General features: G+C 36.1%; 1 protein-coding gene across 1 annotated transcript; it reads left to right on the forward strand.

Moving 5' to 3' along the window:
* Nucleotides 1-11,389: 11,389 nt before the first annotated feature.
* Nucleotides 11,390-20,167, forward strand: LOC104592558 (AP-5 complex subunit beta-like protein). Its single transcript, XM_010251996.3, has 3 exons — nt 11,390-13,039; nt 16,989-17,428; nt 18,239-20,167. The coding sequence occupies exons 1-3, from the start codon at nt 11,579-11,581 to the stop codon at nt 19,725-19,727; spliced, it is 3,390 nt and encodes a 1,129-aa protein (XP_010250298.1). The 5' UTR covers nt 11,390-11,578; the 3' UTR covers nt 19,728-20,167.
* The last annotated feature ends 1,974 nt before the right edge of the window (nt 20,168-22,141 follow it).

The following is a 22,141-nucleotide window of genomic DNA, read 5'->3' on the forward strand; positions in this document are numbered from 1 at the left end:
GTCAGGCAGCGAGGTTATTAGTGCATTCATGCAATTTAAGGAGGACCCTTGAAAAACATTTTGAATATTGATATTCCAAGGGGCAACAAACAAGATAGATTTAGCGAAGGGGCATTCAAAAAATAAGTGATTGATTGTTTCAGAATCTTGTTTACAAATATTACATTGTTGATCTTTGGGGTGAAAATAGGAATTGTCTTACTATAATAAAACTGCTAAGAATCCGCCAAATGAACAGTTGATATCTATGTGGAACATGATGCTTCCAAATGCATTTAAAGCATCTTTTATGGAAATAAGCATGCTTAGTAAAAAAATTCCCAGAGGGATGAAGACTCATGACCCAAGCAGTAGAATTTTCCTCAGGAAAAATACGAGTGTTAAGAAAATCTTGAAGATCCTCATTATTGAAATGATGTTGAAAAAGCTATTGATTCCAAGAACCATTTGAAATGAATGACGAAATTGGGATATTCTTCAAGGTTGATGAAACATGTTGGGACAACTATACATTATTGTTTATCTTCACACAAGGAACCTAATCAATTGCAACTATGAGTTTGAATTCACTAGAAACCCAATTATCTGAAAAAAAAAATCACTCAATTTGGGAGCCACAGACTTCCAAAATAAAGGAACCTAATGGAATAAGAGAATAGGGAATTGTCTCAGATGTATTTGGATTTCTAAAGCTAGGCCCAAAGTTTATATTGTTCATTTATAAATGGCTATGACAAATTTTTAACAATATCAAATTTACCATCTTAGTAATCGAGAACCTCTAGGTTGGGCCAATCTATTCAAATCACACCAATGGAAAATACGAGGATTTGAATCAGATTTGGCTCACCAGAAACTCTTTATTTTTTCTTGATTTCCGAATTTGTTTTCAGGAGAAAATTGAAAGAATACTCATGGAGGGTTAGATTGCAACACTGACTTTGAGCAAAGGCTTTCCACTAATAATCAGGGGTGGCAATATGGTGGGTGGGGAGGGTTTTGTAAATTTTAGACCATATTGTCTCCCTAGACTTCCCAACCAGTACCTTCCCCAAAATCCACAAGTTAGTAATCCAAACCCTTCTCACATATCAAAATGCAAAACCCTCATGGACCCTACCTTCTTTGCATTAAATGTGAGTGGGTTGGGTTGGTTGGTTTAGTTTAGAACCTACCCCTAATTTTCTATTACATATAAGCAATAAACAAGTAAAATAACACAAACAAGCATCAATGAAGTGCTAACTATTTAATTAAACATGTAGATAATACGTAATTATCATTCACATGAAATTTAATATATTATTAAATTCAACACCTAATATATAAGTTCATATGCCTTCCAACAATATACGGCTCGAGAGGGGTTTAATTATTGGTCTGTCATTTGTCAATGCATAAATGTAATGTTGCCAAATACAAGCAAAAGTGAACCAAAATGCAAATTTACCCTGAACCGGGATTTACACTCCATTTGCATCATTTCTAAATAAAGCCAAAAGAACTCCACTTGCCCATGGTTCTTTTATCCCTCTCCTCTTCTTTTGTATCTCTCACGGTCTCACCCATCCATTCCATCGGCCCCAAGTTCCTCTCTCTCTCTCTCTCCATGATCCCCAATATCCCATCTCTTTCATCTCTTTTTTCGTTTGGCTCATTCTCCCTCTCCTCCCCCTTCTCTCAGTAGAGAAGACACCACCTTCGGTCGGAATTTTTTATAGTTGCCATTTCTATTGCTCACCATTCCATAGTTGCCACTGGTTAGAATCAATAGTTTCCATTTCTAAAATGTCATCTTCATAGAAAAAATATCGGATTAGGCGGAATACAACCAATCCATAAAAGATCTCTACCCACATGTTTCCATTGATTTTTTTTTTCCGTACCCAGTGATGAACAACAACCAATTTAGTGCTACTCTTGACCGTAATTCCATGAATCAGATCAAGGTACCACCAAAGTTCTTTTACTAGGCATGTGAGAAGAAAACCTGATTTTCTTACAATGTGTTCCTTTTGTCACTCTCATCAAATATTACATTCTCGGAGATTAGAATAGATGCATGCCTTTACCAAATACAATTAACCTCGTCTGCATCAGTTGACTATCCTTTGATGGAGATTATCAATGTCTACAACTACAACTGTCTCTACCAGCGACAGATGACTAGTTCTCTTGGATGGATTAGGGGTGTGTGCATGCTTGTGTGCGAGTGTGTGTGTGTGAGAGAGAGAGGGGGGAAATAGTAATGGAAAAAAAAATCCATATAGAGTTTCATAAACACGTATCACAACAAGATAGAAAATTGACATGAATTCCTATCGACAGGAGACAACCAAAATTTCCCTATGCAATGTGGGGTTCTACAAAGCCATGTTGCTGCATGTTAATTTCCACTTGGGGGCGTTCGTTTTTTGGATTTTGAGAGGGGGATATTGGTCAATGGGATTTTGGTTTTCATTGACCAAGAATCCCATATTCTTTTTTCATACTCATGTGGGGACTGGGGAAATTTTATTTTCTTGAGTATCACTTCCTAAATGGGTAAATAGCTTTCCCACCCAGGGGAAAGTTGTCAACACTTGAATGGTCCAAAAATACATCTTTTGATAATGGATTTGTATGGTTATAATGGTCATTGCCTTATTTACATAAGAAATAAAAGAACATGGGTAAATGCACTTACCTAGGTAAATGTTTCCCAGGAAATACTTACCCAGGTAACTACATTTGCAAATTACTGAAAAGCGAACAGGACCTTGGTGGCATCATGCATGCAATATGGCTATATACTATTTAATTATTGGTAGTTAAAATTTTCCATTCATTGTTTAATTAATTTTTGTTAATTATTTAATCATTTTCATGTGTGTGTATATATATACATACATACACACATACATATATATATGGTTAATTATTTTTAGCATTAAATAAACAAAATTTTAAATGTTTTATTTTTCATGATTGCTTATTTAATATATGGAGTGTGTTAATATTTTTATTAATTATTTAAATATTACCCTTGTTTAAATGAATGAACTAATTTGTTATTTCTATTTTATTAGTTGTAGAAGTGTGTCATGTAAAACCTAACGTACTGTAAAAGTCTATTCAAACATCAACGATAATTAACTGTACTCAATATTATCTTGATTTTTATGGTATTTGGTGGGGTGATCGTTCTTAGCCTAGCCTACAAATTTTCAAGCTTAGGCCTAGGATTTTATGTTTAGGTAATTAGGTCCTACCCACCACATTAATCCCAACAAATTTGTGGATTGGGCTTGGGCCTAGTTTTATAAATCTGGCTCAGCCCACTAATTTATGGATTTAATGTGGTGGGTAAGATCCAAACATAAAATTATTTGTCAAAACTTGAAAATATGTAGGCTATATAGGTTGGACTAGGATAAGAATAATCACCCAAAAATTACCATAAAAATCAAGACAATATTGAGTAGAATTGATTCCTGATATTATTTGAATAGACTTTCATAAAGTCTGTTCTGTTTCACATGACACCCTTCTACCACCAATATAATTAATTACTTCATACAACAGGGGAAATACTTAAATAATTAATAAAAATATTAAAATTGTCATATAATAAATAAGCAATCATGAAAAAATAAAACACTTAATAAATTGTTTAATTAATACTAAAAAGGAAGAAAAACAATAGAAACGGCCTTTCTCTGTTTTTTAAAACAAGTGGCATCATTTTGGAAACAAATAATGGATAGAGACTTTTCTGAAGAAATCACCAAAAGCATCATTTTTAAAGCCACATCATTAACTCTATCATCTTTGTCACTAACTCCATCAATTATCTTTCTTCATTGATCGTACCATTAACTCCCCTCCAATAATTCATGTCATTAATTCTCTAACATTTCAATTACTTCATTAAAATTTATAAGTTTCACTAACTTCATCTATATCTATATGACTATATCCATTTCAATTTAATTATAATTTTATATACATTATGTATATTTACATTTAATTATAATTGTTGATAAAAATAAAATTCAATCAAAAAAAATTTAAAACATAATTAGCTTAATTAGATTAAATTAACTTAATATAATTACTATATACTTCATAATAAAATTAAGTTCTATTTAATTATAATTTAAAACCTATATAATATTCAATGGTATATTCTATTTAAAAAAACAAGTAATTATTGCGTAAATTAATCAAGTAAACTATAAGAGTCCACTTCAACTTCAATAGATGAAACACCAAGTCTAATGCCATATGAAGACCATCAGGCTGTGTTTGGTTTGAAGGAAAAATTAGGGAAAGGAAGGGAAAGGCAGAGAAACCTACACAAGGTTTGTAAAGGTTTTCCTACTTTTCCCTTCTTTTCCCTACCTTTTCCTTCAAACCAAACATAGCCTGATACAAGAACTTATACTTATTCAATCGAATAACATAGAGTCTTCTTTGCTCTTTCATAATAGAAAGCACCCCAGCAATCTCTAATGATGACCCAAACCTCCAACATTACCACTTACTACTCCATCAACATATCTTTATTCTTGGAGCCTTCGGCTCCATGCAATGGTGAGATCTCAACTCTCCCAACTTTGATCCCAATATTTATGCATTAGAAGATTCTTTGCACACTGGATCATCAAAACCGGCATAGAGAGCAATCCAATCCTGGAGATTCCTAACAATGTGAGCATTCTAAGACCCTTCCCAACAACTTTTTGACACATTCAATTTGTTAGTTCTACGGATAGGAACCGGTTGATTTTTTTTTTCCTATAGAATTGTTAGAGTTTAAAAATAGAACATGGGCATTACACACAATTTGTATTAAATAGGATTCTTGAAATAAATAATATAAATGATTAAACAATACTTTAACATGAAAAAAACTTTCTAACTATGAAAAGTGAAAAAAGAGTGAAAACAACCATCAATTCTAAGCGATTCACCATCAGTTCGCCAGATGTATTCTATGGCTATAAGAAGAAGAAAACATTCAAATGACCAAAGTCATACAATTAGTGCATGAATAAAACAATAGAAAAAAAATAGAGAAAAAGGACAAACCTATGGCCAATGGAAAAAATAAAAAAAAGGAGAATGTATCTTCATGGGTGTATGATGTTTTTTCCCCATAAAAGGGATTGTCGTAGACCACTTTTGTATATAAAGCGAGGCATTTTTCTCACTATCCATTCATATAAATTTATGTTATTGTTATTGGTTTCGTTTATTTGACATTGATTTTTAAACAATGTTAACAATAACAAAAAGACTATTTCAAACAAAATGGTTTTATTCCTCTAGCATTAAATGCACCCTTTTTTTCAATAAAAACCAGAGAATTCAAATATTTTAGAGGGATGAATGGGAGAGGAGAAGGGAGTTTATGTGGGCAAACTTTTTTTTTGTATTATAATAAGATTTTTTCATTAATTTATATGTGCAACTAATGTAGTTATTCTGCTTCATTAATTTATATATTTAAGGTAACTTTTTAAATCTAAACTTGTTGGGTCGATTTGATCACACACTATTAAATTCCTTTGACTACTATAACACGAGGTTCAAGATATTACAATGTATTGTATGATACGTGTTGGTATTTGAATCCATTGAAACACAATGTACATGGATTTAGGGGTTTCTTTACATTCAAGCATTTAAGCCATAGTAGGCTGTTTATCGTCGAATATATTAATATGAAATAAAAAATTAAGGGTCCGTTTGGTTCATGGCTAGGATCAGAATCGGAATCAGAATCGGTATCTCTAGGAATCAAAATCAGAATCACCAATTCCTGGTGCCTGTTTGGTTCAATCAGGAATCGGAATCAGATTTTGACCATTGCTGTTTGGTTCAACCAGAAGCTGGAATGGGAATCAGCTTAAATTTCCAACTTTGACCCTGTTAAAAGAACTTCAATGGTATTGGTGAAGAAACAGTAATCCGAAGAAGAAGAAGAAAGGACCCACCTACAATTCTCGATAGTTTTAAGGAGGGATTTGATAAGGTTGTTAGAGATATTCAAGATCTTGGAGCTTGGAATATCATCCAGTCGAGTTTGGGAGAGACTTTAAGCTGGTTTGAGTAAACATTTGACACGACAATGTTCAACAGTCTTGCCGTTTAATGACTGGAATGCTCTGTTAACATTGTAGAAAAAAAAGTAGATAAATTAAATTTATGAATAAATCAAGATAACTGAAGAAGAGGCATGTTTATAAAATTTTCTGTTGATAGACATGCTTGGATTTACATTAAAATACAACAAAGAAATAAAATAATATTATTGGATGACCTGTAGAGTGTATGATGCCAAGAGGAAAGAATAATTTCAAAAGAAGTAGAAGAACCAGAAGCCATACAATCTGAGACTCATTTACTGCATTTAGATTTGATATGTGGAGATAAAAAGTACTCCAAGAGTTAAGCAAAATAGAAACCAATAGGCTAATAAAAAATTGTAGATAGCAGAAATATCTAAGTTGCTGATAGTGGCGAGATCCAGAGACGGATTGGGGATAGATTCCATAGACATGTTGTTGAGATCGACGACCTGAAACTTCTCTTCCTTGATGAATTTCTTTGCTCCGTCAACTTCCTTAACTCCATTCTCACATTGTGTTCGTACATCATGCTTCTACTCTCTGGTTTATGATATTTACAAAAATCTAGAAATTGAAGAGATGGGATTGGCAGCGGCAACGGTGGTGGCTGATTTGGAGGAAGAAGAAGAAGAAGGAGGAGGAGAGGACCAAAGATGGTCGACAACAGTCTTAACTCATCAAAGATGGGGTTGGTTGATGGTTGTCTTACTTCATCAGAGATGGGGTCGACGGTGGCACCACAGCGGGTAGTATGGAGGTTGAAGGAATTGCTTACACAGCCTTCAAACTTTAATGGAGTAAGGGTTAAAATCAAATAGGGTGTTTTCTGTCAATAAATAAATGGACCGGAATGGGAATCACATTCCTTGGGGTGGGGTCGGGAATGGCCATTCCCCCATATGGGGGAATCCCATTCCAGCAAGAATGGTCCACTCAACCAAACTGTAAGACCCATTCCGATTCCAATTCCAGGGTCCTATTCCCTCTAACCAAACGCATCCTAATGTTATTGTCCCTCTTATGCATATCGTGTGTATTATTGCTTTGAACGTTGCCATAAGACACTGGTTTTATATGAAACCTACAAGTAAGAAAAGATTCTAGCATTAGCCTTTAATTTGAAAGACAATGTTAACATATATGCTCTAATTGCTTGTTATGGTTACATGGGTTCTAAATCACAACTTTCATACCGTTTCTTTCTTTATAGTTGATGTTTACCAATAAATATTAAAAACTGATTATTTTAATTTATATATTTACAAATGTTAACATAAATTATGTTGATATTTTTATGATTAAGATACGCTAATATACATTCAAATTCTAGTTATTCCATTAAAATTTCAATATTTATTAATTGTGCCCAAATAGTCCTTAATTCACATAGACCATCAAAGCATGTAACTTTTATGATTACTCAAAATTTCCTTACATATCTATGTATATTCTATTTTTTTGGGTAAATTTCATATTAGTATCATGTATTTTGAGGGTAATCTCACTTTAGTACCTAAACTTCAAAATGTGCCATGATAATACTTAAACTATTGAAAAATGCCAATTTACTCCAACATCTTTAACAAATGTTACAAATGGGTAATAAAATTATCAAGTTGGCATTAACTAGCATAAACAACCAAATACATTTATAAAATCAATGAACTGGTCTCTTCCATATGTTGGCGTACCCCCATGCTTGGCAAGTCATTGACGATTTGGTCTCTTCCATATGCCACCTATATTTGGGGGACTCGCTCCATTCATCTAAAACTGTAAAGACAAGGAATTCTTCATTATGACTTTAAATGATGACTTAATATTAGCATCAAAGCATCTTGGAGAGGAGGTGGATTGGTGGTGGGTTTATACCTCTTATTGCTACTATTATGGTTTAGTGTTGATGAAAAATATGATGAATAATGTCTTCTTTTGGAGGGCAATTTTGGAATTTTAAAAGTTTAAAATCACATGTGACATCACGTGTGCTAGATAACTAATGAAATACTAACGAGGGGCCTAAGGTGGCGGTTTTCAAGAGTTTAGGTACTCTGGTGATACATTTTAAAGTTTAGGTAAAGTGAGACTACCATGAAGTACATGGTACTAATATGCAACTTATCATATTTTTTCATGGCATTTATGCATGTCTAAAGCATATTGTGATACATATTTGAAATATTTGTGATACCTTTGAACCTTTACTTTCATACTCTGTTGGTTGAATAATGTTTTCGAACTGTGATATTTCTTTTGTTGGCTGGTTACATCAATTAGAAAGATATTATGCTGGAAGAACTTACAACCAATTAACTTATGTCATAAAAGTGGTGAACCAATCAACTGGCTTTCATCATGAATGTTTAGATATATTATTTTGCTTCCTACTAATTATGGATGAGCAAATGGTTAGGTTCTACTTGGTACCGAATGGAATCAACATTGAACTAGCTTTGAACTAACTATACCCATTCAATTACAAGGTAGGTATGGTTCCAAATTTATGGAATTGACCCCCACACAAGCTAGTTTTATGGTTTAGGGGTTAATCCTATAGAACCGGTTTGATGAACTAGTCTTGGTTGGCCTTGGTGGAACCAACATTGGTCGAACAAGTCATCGAACTAAACTTGACTTGAAATAAACCCCAAAATACTCTTAAGGATGCAAAGATTTAAACCCCAACACTCATGGTTACAAATGCCACAGTCTCACTTGACCATTGAGTTACTTAAGTGATTTGGTCTTGTTTTCATTTTAATATTTGAATGTGTATAATAAATAATGTAAAATGTAATATTTACAAAATTTAAAATTTAACGATATTTTTCAACTATATATTAATATATTATGATAATCTATATATTAAATTTATCATTTTAATCAATAAAGATAATATAAGTTTTAAACTATGTATTATGTTTATTAAAAATCAAGTTTTTAAAAAACATGTTTCTTTCTTTCTTTTTTTATTTTGAATGGGAAGTAAATGAAGAACAAGTTCCATGCATAAACCCTATAATTGACTCCAAAATCGCCAAGGCCACAACTGACCTTGGAACTAACATTCACAAGGTAAGTTCCTGCTCCAAAAACCTGGAACCAACCCCTGTAGGGTAGGTCCCAACCTCTAAGTTTATGTTTTGTTGATTTTGTTTTCACTTCATTACAAACTTAAATGATTTATATTTTATTTTTTTCCTTATTTGTATATATATATATTTGTATTTTGTTTTCTTTTTCTTTTTTTTTCAAATCATATGTTGTATTTTATATACTTCATACAATTGGCCATGTTTTTTTTTTATTTTATGACTTTTTTTTTGTATTTTATCAAAATTTCTACAAAATTCATTTCATACAAATGATAGGCACCTAGAATCGGAATAAGAATAGTCCATTCCAATTCCAACCACTTAGGCCATGTTTGTTCAATTATCATTCTTACATGAAATTCTAAAATGGACAATAATGGGTAAAAATAGATAGAATGAGAAAATATTGCTATGAACCAAACACTTTCTTTTCCTAAAAATGAATTATTTTCAGATCGACAAGTGTCCTATGTAAGAGTACTTTTGTAAAAGTAATTTCATACAAATATGTTGATAAAAGTACTTTCACAAAAGTGGTTTTACAAAAATGCTTTTTATAAAAGTGCCTTTGTAAAAGCGATTTTGTGTAGAAGTACTTTTGTAAGAGTGCTTTCGTAAAAGTACATCCGTAGTAGTATGATAGTAAACATCTATGGTAACGGTTTGTAGACAGAGTTTCCTCAAAGAATGAAAACAAACAAGATGGGGCATGATTATTTTTCATGCTGTAGGCTACTTCAATTTTTGTGCTATGGACTTATTTTTCATTATAAAAAGAATGTGACCCATGGTAAGAATTTTGTAACCAAACACTCTAATGTTATTCGTTATTGCTCAATCTTGCCCATAATGAACAAGAATTAAAAGAATGAGGCATAGAGCAGTGAACCAAACATGGCCTTAGTTGATCGGAATGGGTTTCCCATTCCCATTCCAGGTGTAATGGGATTTCCACACGTAGAAATGGCTATTTCCACCCAATTGGGGATGTGATTCCCATTCCAACCTCTCCTCTCATTATAGTGCCCTACTCGACCACCAGGCCTGTTCATGGGCTTAACTTACATTGTGTCGGGCTTCGGGCCAGGCCCCATTCAAATTTTGGCAAAAGCCAAGCCTGAGCTTGGCCCATGAACAGGTCTATGGACCACAAGTCCTTGTACGTTCATCCAAGGTAGCTGTCGACAACTACCATCTCTGGCAAGGTAAGACTAATCGTCAACTGGCCGTTTTCCCCTCTCTCATATATTCTTCCTATTGCTCTTCTTCTTCATCCCCCCTATCTCTCTTATTCACCCCCTTTTCCCTCCTCATATGTGTTGCCACCGCCACTACTAATATTTTGATGGTCGGTATTGGTAGATTCCTCTTATTCTTATTCCCATATAATTTATTTTCTTTTCCTCCCCTTCTTCTTCCAAATCTCTACCCACTTGAATCTAGTAGATCCACCCTCTTTCTTCCCCTCTTCCACTTCTTCACCTCCCATTGCCACCATTGTGACAACAACCGAACAAAGCAAATCCGTTCCTCTTATTTCTTCTCCAATCCTTTCTCCCTTATTCTTCGTCTTATTCTCCTCTTTGTCATTACCACTTGAACAGAGGCAAAATTGGAAATTTCGGCGAATTCAAATTCTAGCTTCCGGTTGAACCAATTAACAACAATTAGAATCCGATTCCAATTGAAGTCCAAACCAAATGGGAGTAGGGAATAGGTGATTCCAATTCAACCACAAACAATGAATCCTAATTTTAGAAATGTTTAAAAATGCACGTAGCAATCTCATAAAAACATTTTGTGGAAGGTGCCAATTAACCTGCGAAGGAGAGGCCTAGGATCGAGTCTTTGCCTTCACCCATAGGTTGAGCCTTGAGGTGTCCAGGGGGGTAGGTAGAGTCATTTTGAGAAAGTTAACTAACAGAGCTAAGGGCTGGCGCAGAGTAGACGCGACAAAAAATAAGGGCTGTCGCAAATGAAACTTCGGGGTTTAAGATGTGACTACTCCCAAAGTACAAGGTGGAATTCTGTCATTTATCGAAAAATACTATGGGGTCCCACTACTTATTCCAATCTAGCAGCTCTAAGAGCCTTCCAAATTGAGCCAGATTTCATGGAATCACTAGAATTGATCTCCCAGACCGACGCCCAGATCTCTCTCTCTTTCTCTCTCTCTCTCTCTCTCTCTCTGAAGTTTTTCAGTTTTTGGTTCTTTGTTCCGGCGCTACCTCCGCGGCTTTCCTACATGCCTACTTTGTTTCCCTACATGCCTACTTTGTTTTCTTTCAAGAGTTTCTTTCTCTGGTTCAGTTCTTATATTCCCAGTAAAATTAGCGCATTGATAGCTTTCTAGGGTTTTATATATAGATGGAGAAGCCATTAAAGCAGCTCTCAACACAGGAATGGGAGGTTCTGATCGACGATTTCCAATCTGGAGCCCCTCGTCGAGAAAGATGGCTCTCACAGTACTCAGGTCTTGCCCTTCTCGAAGTCTCTCTCTCCTCCATTCTCAGAAAGGATTTCCCGCTCAAGCTCCAGCTCATTGTTTTCCTCGAAGAGTTCGCAGACGTCTTGATTAGAGAATTCGAGGTCGAAGAGGCTTTGGGCCGATTAATCGAAGCTCTTCGTGCTGTAGTTCAAGCACCCATGGATGGAATCTCAGTGACGTATTCCCTTAAGGAACAGATGATGATTTCGGTTACATCGGTTGTTATCACCATTGATGGATTCAAGAGTGCAATTCGGCATGTCGAGAGCTTGACCGAATTGCTCTTGACGGTTATTAATAGGCCGAACCACGGCTTGGATCGGCAGACCAGAGCAATTGCCTGTGTGTGCTTGAGGGAATTAGAGAGAAACTACCCTTGTTTGCTTGCTGAGATTGCCGGTCATTTGTGGAGCTTGTGTCAGAGCGAGAGGACTCATGCTTCACAGAGCTACATTCTATTGTTAACGTCTGTGATCCACGATCTCGTGATCTCAAAAACGAATGTTTCGATTCTCACCACATCAGTTCCTCTGGTGCCTTTCAATGTTCCACATTCACTCCTTGCGACAGGGGAAGCAGGTTCAAGTTCAGGTTTGAATAAGGAGCTTTCAGTTTCGAATATCAGGGAGCTTCGGAAAGTGATGGCTTTCTTGCTGGAAAGGCCCCAGATTCTAACCCCCTGTGGAATGATAGAATTCATGTCAATGCTAATGCGCGTTGCAGTGGCTCTGGAGTTGCAGGCATCTCTGTTGAAGGTGCAATTCTCTGGCCTGCTTTACTCGTATGATCCTATCCTATGCCATGTTGTTCTCATGCTATATTCGCGTTTCTCAGATGCATTTGATGGACAAGAGGCTGAGATTGCGCGGCGTCTGATGCTAATTTCAAGGGAAGTTCAACATCATCTGGTTTTCCGCTTACTTGCTATCCACTGGTTGTTGGGTTTTGTTGGTTTGACACAGAGGAGAGAACTAACAAAGAAAAATCCCATTTTCAATATGGTATTGAGCTTTTACCCCACTGTATTTGATCCACTTGCGCTGAAAGCGTTGAAGCTAGATATCCTTGCCTACTGTGCCATTTGTCTTGACCTCTCGAGGACCGAAAATCCCAGTGGTGTTTTAAGTGAAGAAGTGAACACTGAAGTTTCTGTGGTGAAACTCTTTGAAGACGGTCATGTCTCTGTTTCCGCATTCAAATGGTTGCCCCCATGGAGCACAGAAACTGCAGTGGCATTCCGTACCTTCCATAAGTTCTTGATAGGCGCCACCCCTCATTCTATTTGTGATTCTTCGACCATTAGGGTTCTGATGGAGTCTACCATCTTTCACAGGTTACAGGTACATTTAGATTGTTATTTTTAGTTTTATTCTTTTATTGTGTGAAATAATTGCTTTAAGAAGAGTGGAGAAGGATGCAAAACGTGGGTTAGAAACAGAATTATCTTTTCTACTTGAATTACTTGGTTTCTTTTAACACTAAAAAAACAGTTAAACAATATTTTCTATTTTAGTGGATAAAACAGTTAAACAGTAAAATATTCAAGGCTATAGTTAATTACCCAACTTCAATTTCAGCCACTAAGGAGCCCAGAACCTCCTTAAAAACTTATTTACTAAAAGAAAAGTAATAAGCTTTTTAGCTAAGCCACTTCGGCTGTTATCATAAAGAGGTTATTTGGCAATATGCATAAAATATCACTTATTGCATCAGTAAGAAGTGATCTGCAATAAACCCAAGAGGTTGCTCCATATACACCTATGAAAATCACCATACAGAAAGACATTCATCACATCTAATTGATAAAGTGGCCAATGAAAAGCTGCAGCAAGAGATATAGTAACCCTAACTGATGGTATCTTAGTAACAGGTGAAAAAGTGTCAGCAAAGTCAACATCATATATTTGGGTAAACTCCTTTGCAACAAGGTGAGCCTTAAGTCTCTCAATAGGACCATCAGGCCATCAGGTAAATACTTGATGGTATATACTCATAAACTTGTACCTCTTTTCTTTATTTAATGAAATCTTCTTTTAGTTGCTGATGGAAAAAAAAAACATCGACACCTAACAAATTTCGTACCAGGTGCAAGAGGTACTAACTCCCAAGTATCATTAAGATGTAGGGTGGAAATCTCCTTGTTCATAGCTGCCCTCTATCCAGAGTTAGACATAGCCTCTTGTACAGACTTAGGGATAGATATGGCAGATAAGGCTGAAATAAAGGGAATGGACTGGAGGAGACAAAGTAAGAAACAAGATTGCTGATAGGATGCATAGTACAAGAATGCTTACCCTTTCCTAGAGTAATATTAAGGTTGGATGTAGCTCTAGAATTATCAGATGTCTCAGCAATTTATGGCTGAATGTGAGCAGGAAGCCGTCCAGTGTAAACCTGTGTCATAACTCATAAGTGGCTTAGGAGATAGAACTGGTATAGGAAGTGAGATATTAGAAGAACTGGAAGAAGAAGAAGAAGAGAAATAAGGAGTGGACTCAAAAATGGTGACATCAATAGAGATATAATGGTGATGTGTAATAGAACTGTAACATTTATATCCTTTGAGTCTGGGAATAACCAAGAAAGGCACATTTAATAGCACAAAGGCCAAGTTTATCTAGTTTGGAATCAAATTGATGGGCAAAACAAACACAACCAAAAGTGCGAGGAGCCGAGGAGTAAGAGAAAAGAGAGGACTATTAGGAAAAAGAACTTTATAGGGAATTTTTCCACCAAGAACAGATGACGGCATCCTGTTTATCAGAAAGCAAGCAGTGAGAGCATCATTCCGATAGGGTTTTGGGATTGACATATGAAGGAGAAGAGCCTTGGTAACTTCCATAATCACTACAAATGATTTAAAAGGCGCACCCTAGGCCCACAGGTGACGTGCATTTTAGGGTCTGCACCTTGCCTAGGCCTAGGGGCAGCCCCTTTGAACAGGTGCATATCTAGTGTGCCTAGGTGTATGCCTGGTGCACTTTGTGCCTCAGCTCAGGTGTGCCCCTTTGTTAATTCTTCCGCTTTTTTGTGTTTTTTTGAAGTACAATGGCTGGGCCGGGGACTCCATCCCCAGACCCCTGATCAAGCCTGTTGAGGCAAGCCTAAACAAATCAATGTTAGGGTCTTAAATTCTTAATTCCTACAGAAAAAAAGGTTTTGTGATTCTTAATTCTTTTATTGTTTGCATTTTCACTTTGAATATGTTTTATATGTTATGGTTATGCATTTTAATTTGAATAATAGGCTTGTTAAAATATTTAGTTTAAAATTAAAATTTGCATTTTAATTAAATATTATTTTTAATGTTTTCTTAATTTATTTTGATTTTTACATTTTTTGAATTTTATCGCCTTGTGCCTTGGGTGCAAAATACCCTCTGCACTTTTTTTGTGCCTTGCGCTTTTAAAACACTGTAGAAGATAAGTATTCTTTTGCATTATTAGATTGCAAAGGACGAACAATGGTATTAAATTGTGTGTTTATTTTCATAATAAAAGATTGAAATCTAGAAAACAATTCTTTACCATAAAAAAATAGAAAACAGTTCAGACTCATCTTTTCATCAAATATAATTGCTCTAGAATGATCAACTACAAATTTAACAAAATACCAAAACCCCAAATAAGAAACAATAAGACATGGCCCCAGACAGAGAACGGACTAATTCAAAGGGACTTGACATACATCTCATGCGTTCTAGAAGGAATGGAAACCCAATGGTGTTTACTTAGTTAACAAACTTCACATTGAAGACTAGACTGAGACTTAAGAGATGGAAGCAAAAGATGCATATTCTAGAGAAAAGGATGTCCAAGGTGGTAATGTAACTGAAGCCAAGAATCTATTGAAGAAGACAACAAGGCTAAACTTCTATCACCACTACCATCCAGGTAATATAGACTGCCTAGTTCATGTCCATCACCAATCTGCTTTCTTGTCATTAAGTCCTGAAACACACAATGAATAGGGTAAAATGTAACAGGAAATTAAGAGACTTAGTTAATTTACTAACTAACATGAGATTAAAAGGAAATTGGGGAACATAAGAGACGGGCAAATAAAAAAAGATGGGATGTAGGTTTAACAGTACCAATGCCAGAAGCAACAGAAGAAGATCCATTAGTTAGGCTTACATGCTGTGAAGGGTTAGAAACAGAATGAAACTGAGTAAAAATAGTTTGGGTGCCTTTCATATGATTGGAGGCTCCATAGTCAGTGACCCTTGGAGAGCTGGTAGATAAGCAGCAGGATGAGCTACCTATCTGATCTAGTGTGGCAGTGGAAGTGGAATCCTGTGAAGGTGAGACAAGTCTCATGTATTCCTTTTTGGTAAATATACTACTATTACTTTCTGGTGGAGTAGTGGGTGTAGATGTCTGCCCTGTCATACTACCATCCTGTGTAGCTGAACTGTCATTATGTGTACTCTGATTAGCATAACCAGCTGTCTTGTTATTCAATAATCTGCACATTTCAATTGGACCCTCACGTTTGCAGTGAGAACAAAACCGAACCCCATAAAGGTCTCTACAGTATCCAATTTTGTATTAGAGTAGGCAGCAGGGTAATATTGTCCATCTACTTAAGTTTTGCTAAAAGAGGGTAGTTTAGTCCTTTCTGTTTTTCTTAAGAAACATATAAATAAAATTCTGGTTATGAGAGAAGAGTAAGTTATTCTCTCTTCTCTTCTCTTCTCCATGCCAGGTTTTTCTTTAGCCTTGCTGTTTCTCTTGTCTTTCTTCCTCTCCTTTTATATTTGTTTATTTTATCAAACAGTAACAGATCACATATTATTTCAACCCCTGTGCCATGTTTAGAGGTAATACTTGTTCTGAGTTATCAACAGGATATTGTTAAACATTTGGTTTTAACCTTGCTGCTGTGATGATTGGCTGTTTACATCCACTGCTGGATTCATCAAAGGATAGCTAATTCCTTGTGCTTCATCTCACCGTGGTTTTTGTGCTGTCTTAGATATGTTGTTCTTAGCATACAGTCATATGCCCTTTTGCCTTTTTCTTGACACGATTTGACCTTGATTTGTCAGAAGAAAGTAAACAGAGAAATATGAAAAAGAAGTACCAATGTATTATCCTTGTAGTGTGCCAAGAGGATATCTTTGATATCATTGTTATAATGTTGATTTGCAATGGTACATGTATACTTGTTGTTCAACTTATAAAAAAAAAGAAAAAAGAATGCATACTTCTTATTTTCTTCTTGTATATTTGCTACTCTAAAGAGGATTATTGCTAATGAGGTTGTTTAAAATTTCAAATGATGCAGAGGATGCTAGTGAACATGGCATTAGAGTTCCGAAGACTCGTTCCAGTAATCGTTGCTTTCATTGACCGTTTGTTGGGCTGTCACTCACATTGTTGGTTGGGGGAGCGCCTGCTCCAGACATTTGATGAGCATATGCTTCCAAAGGTCATAAAGGACTACCAGTTGGCTTCTTACTTCCCAATTTTCAATAGGATTGCTGAGAATGATACCATACCTCCTCATGGATTGTTAGAGTTACTTACTTCATTTGTAGTTGCTCTAGTGGAGAAACATGGACCAGATACAGGAATGAAGTCATGGTCTCTGGGAAGTAAAGTTCTTGGTATTTGTCGGACAATGCTCATGCATCATAATAGCTCCAGAGTTTTCTTTACACTTACCCACCTTCTGGCATTCACTTGCCTGTACTTTCCTGATCTAGAGATTCGGGACAATGCAAGGTAGTTGCTCTATTTATCACTAATAAATTATTGCTGTACTGCATCTTTACTTCTCATTTTGGTTTGACTACTACCATACCCAGGGAAAATTTCATGACTAAACATAGTCAAGTGAAAAATAGTTTTTTTTTCCTGGAAATTAATTAAGGGTGCAACTTGGGTCAGGTTGGGTTGGGCATTGTCTAAACTTTTTTTTTTTTGACCAATAACTTTGAAAAATTTTATTGAGGGCATTGTCTAAACTTCAAAAGGCCCTAGCCTGAATCTGAGCCCAATGTAGTTGAAATTCTTCAAGTCAGGCAACCTGACTTGCAGCCCTAAAAATAATGTACACCTGGAGAAGAGTGAATGTGTTTGCCAGATTACCAAGGGGATTCAAGATACTCCCAACCCAAGGTCATCTATTTGATGAGCGGGTTAAACTATGCAACTTGGGCAGGTCAGTAGTTGGGTCATGGGCCAATAAATTCCTCTCTTTCCCAGTATTTCTCTCATCGTTCTCAACTTTGAGGTGTAGTTTCCTAGCTTATATGCCCAACTTATTTGAAAAATGAAACAACAGAAAACAAGGGTTAAGTAGCTCGGGCTAGCCTAACACTTGATAAGGATGCTTGGCACATTTATTTGTTCTTAACTCTTTTTCATAAATTAATAAATTTTCCATTTTAAAATAAATAAAAATGTGATAAATAATATATAGAAGGGGACAAGAAAAAAAAAGAATGCCTAAGAATGATTATAGGAATGAAAGAGATTTAAAACTTTTTACATGAGAACTTTATTTCCCTCATGAAATTCTTACGTTTTCAGGATCTACTTGCGGATGCTCGTATGCATACCAGGAAAGAAGCTTAGGGACATACTAAACCTTGGGGAACAACTTCCTAGTATTTCACCATCACAACCTGGTAGTTCATTTCTCCATGCTGAATTTCCTCAGCCATATGATGATCTTAGGAAATCTAGGAATCTGTCATCCTATATCTACCTTGAGAGGGTGATTCCATTGCTTGTCAAACAATCATGGTCCTTGTCTCTACCTACATTCAGTGTTGGTGATGAAGGAACCAGCTACTTGGAGGGCATTGGAGACAGTGAAGCCCCTGTAGATGTGGAAACAGAACCTGAAGGCAGTTCTGATGTCCAGATTGTTTCAAATACTGAAAGAAATCGCCAGTCACCGGAGCCATTGCGTGTGATGGATACAAAAGTTTCAGAGATTTTGGTGATATTACGGAGGCACTTTTCATGCATCCCTGATTTTCGACACATGCCAGGAATCAAAATTAGAATACCTTGTATTATTAGATTTGAAGCTGAGCCCTTCAATCGCATATGGGGTTTACCTGCTACTAATTTGGATGGAGTGGATGCATTGGCTATGCCAGCCATATATGCGACTGTACTCACATTTTCATCTTCTTCACCGTATGGGTCTATTCCATCGTGCCACATACCTTTTCTTCTTGGTGAATCTCTCAGAAAAGATCATACTTCAGAGAAAAGGGATTGTCTTGATATTGTTCTGGTGGAAAATGAATCTCAATCTCAAGAGGAGGAAAACTTCAGAGTCCCAGTGGTGGTTGAATTGGAGCCTCGAGAACCAATGCCTGGTCTAGTGGATGTTTCCATTGAAGCAAATGCAGAGAGTGGACAAATCATCCATGGTCATCTTCAAAGCATCTCAGTGGGCATTGAGGATATGTTTCTCAAGGCTAATGTTCCATCTGACATCCCAGAAGATGAAGTTCCTTGCTATTACTCAGACTTGTTTGTTGCTTTGTGGGAGGCATGTGGTAACTCATCAAACATTGGACGGGAGACATTTCCTTTGAGAGGAGGCAAATGCTCTGCAGCTATCAGTGGAACTCAGTCAGTCAAGCTACTGGAAGTTCCCTCAGGGTCTCTTATTCCAGCTGTTGAGCGCCACTTGGCACCCTTTATTGTAAGTGTGACTGGGAGACCTCTCATCAATAGGATGAAGGATGGTGGGGTCATCGGGGATATCATCTGGAAAGATGAGACACTAGATTCTGTCCTTGATACTACCTCAGCAACTGATTTTAATGGTGGTCCACTTCAGCTTGAGTATGTTGGTGAAAGTGGCAGAGAAAATCATTTCAGCATTAGTAAGAGAGACATGGGACATATTCTCATTCTCATATTTCTCCCACCAAGATTCCATCTTCTTTTTCAGATGGAGGTATGTGATATATCAACATTAGTTCGAATTAGAACTGATCATTGGCCATGCCTAGCTTATATAGATGAATATTTGGAGGCTTTGTTTTTCACTTAAAACAAAATTACTTTTATCATCTCTCTGCTACATCAGCATCAATTTGGTTCTTGCCAAAGCATCCCTTCTGCACTCAAGTTCATGAAGGTGAAAAGTTCTGTTGTCTCTTCTTTCTTATTTGTTCTTTTCAAATTCTTTACCAAGAAAATTATTTTTTCTCCTTCAGAATAAATTTAGTGTAAATACTTTGGGAAGAGTTAACTGTTCAGGTATTCATCTTGTATGCTGTTCGTGTATCAGAATTCAATCTTCTTTTATTCATTTCTTTTTATTTCATTTTTTCCTTCTTGGCTTTGTTTAGTTTGATTTGCCATTGAATTAGCAACTGCAATCTGAAATTCTTTTTTGTGTATTCAAAATAAAATGTATTGTATACACAATCAAAACAAGAGTCCCTTACTTCATCTTTTTGATCTATTACTTCAAACTACCGTTTGTTGGATGCTTTTGTTCAACTTCTATGTAAATGCTAGATATGACACTATCCTCTAATAAATTGCAATTTCAATAATAAAAAAGGAAAAAAGTATGCAGAAAGGACAGTAAAGAAATAAAATGAAGTTTGAAAAGAAAAAGGAGAGGGAGGTGCAGAAGTGCATTGTAGTGGTTGATCACACAGTGCTAAAATATCTAATTGAAATTCAAAGTAGTGCTGTGCCTATTTTGATGTACAAGGGGCAGACAACTTTTTTTTTTTTCATAAAAGTGGTGAAAATATGGCTGAAACATTTCAATTTGAGAACTTATTTTTTTCTGCCCTTGTAGGGAGCCTAAACAGAAAATAAATGATAATAACCAGTATTAACCTTGATGCTCCAACCAATCCACTATTCCACTACTTGGTTTCCTTCTCTCCATATGCGAGGCTGTGAGCATAGTAAATCTCCATTTTCCCATCTCTTACTATTACTTTTGCATTTTTTTAAGTGAATAAACTTTCATGAGGAAAGGAAACTGTTACAAGCATCCCAAAGTGAGGCATGAAGCACGGCCTCTCCCTTAAAAGATATTACAATTCTCAAAAAACTAGAAACAAAAACACATCCAAGTAAAGATGTTCCCTAGAAGCCCCTTGTGTGGCTAGGAAATCAGCCATTGCATTTCTAGTTGTCATATTCCTTGTCTGCCATTTGACTTTCTTTTGAAGGTTCTTATAGCACCAAGTGACAGAATCCGTATCCAGCAACCACCCCATGACCATCTTGGAATCTCCTTCTATGGCTGTGCACACCAAGTTGGTTTGCAATCTGAATCCCTTGTACAACTATTACTTTTGCCTTCTTCCACTAGGGTTTCACATGTGTGCAGAGGGTTTTCCTTTTCAAGGAGGCAGTCCATCACCAATAGAATCACCCTTGATCTGGATTGGCTACTCCACTTTGTCTTGCTATCTCGTGTGCTTCTCTTGCTGTCCAAAATTCTGCTATGTTGATTGTTGTACTTCCGATTGTACCTGCTTTTATTGTTTGGTCCTTCCTTTGCTATCCTTGGCTATACAACCACAGACACATTTTCAATTTAATTGTCTTGAGGCATCAAAATTGATTTTAATCATACCTTCTCTTGGGTCGGGAGGGGGGGGTTGCCACCTCATCCAGGCTCATTTTGGGCCCATAATGATCCTCTCGTTGCATGTTTTGTTTGCTTCAAAGTATTCAATTAAGTCCTTCCGCACTCTTCCATAATACTGGGAAGGTTTCCTTATTAATAATTTTTCATTCCTCTGTTTCTAAATTAGCCATAAGATAAAACTAATTTTTCCCGTAAGTTTGGATAGTTTTCTTTTGTGTTCTCATCTTCCATTCTTTCCCACCACTGTCTTGTTCTCTCTTGGCTCATTCTTGGCCCAGGAAGAAGCTCCTCCACTATTGCTAATAACTGTCTTGTTAGAGGCACAAGTTAAGACATGTTCAATGCCTTCTACTTCTCCACAATAAGAGCAGTCAATATCTGTGTCCATTTTTCTATTGTTGGGGAATTTCTTGGTCAGCAGCTTGCGTCTCTGGAACTAATAGCCATAGGAAAATTTTTATTTTTGGGGGGCAATAATTTTTTATTTGTATTGTCTTTTTAACGAAAATTTCTTGTGCAACTCCTTTGTGCACTTCCATATGCTGATTTTACTGAAAGTTTTCCTTTGGGTTCCAATCCCTATTTTATTTCATCATCTCTATTTCTTTGAGGTAATGGGATAGCTTTAATCTCCTCGATGATATGACATGGAATTTTGTCTTCTATTAGGTTAGTATTCCTAGATTAATTTTTCTGTCAACGATGTCCTTAACCTCCGATATCTCATGTCTTCACTAATCTCATCCATATTGATTGTTTTCTCAATTGGCTTCTCCCCCACTCAAATATCCTTCCAAATGTTGATTGATTCTCCATTTCCAATTCTATACCTTATGCCTTGT

The sequence above is a fragment of the Nelumbo nucifera genome, chromosome 3, assembly GCF_055504915.1.
Source record: "Nelumbo nucifera cultivar China Antique chromosome 3, China Antique-T2T, whole genome shotgun sequence".
Classification (NCBI taxonomy): domain Eukaryota; kingdom Viridiplantae; phylum Streptophyta; class Magnoliopsida; order Proteales; family Nelumbonaceae; genus Nelumbo; species Nelumbo nucifera.

Coding starts and splice junctions, on each gene's coding strand:
- LOC104592558 (XM_010251996.3), top strand. CDS start 11,579: ATGGAGAAGCCATTAAAGCAGCTCTCAACACAGGAATGGGAGGTTCTG. Junction 13,040..16,988: donor CCATCTTTCACAGGTTACAG/GTACATTTAGAT, acceptor CAAATGATGCAG/AGGATGCTAGTGAACATGGC. Junction 17,429..18,238: donor GAGATTCGGGACAATGCAAG/GTAGTTGCTCTA, acceptor TTACGTTTTCAG/GATCTACTTGCGGATGCTCG.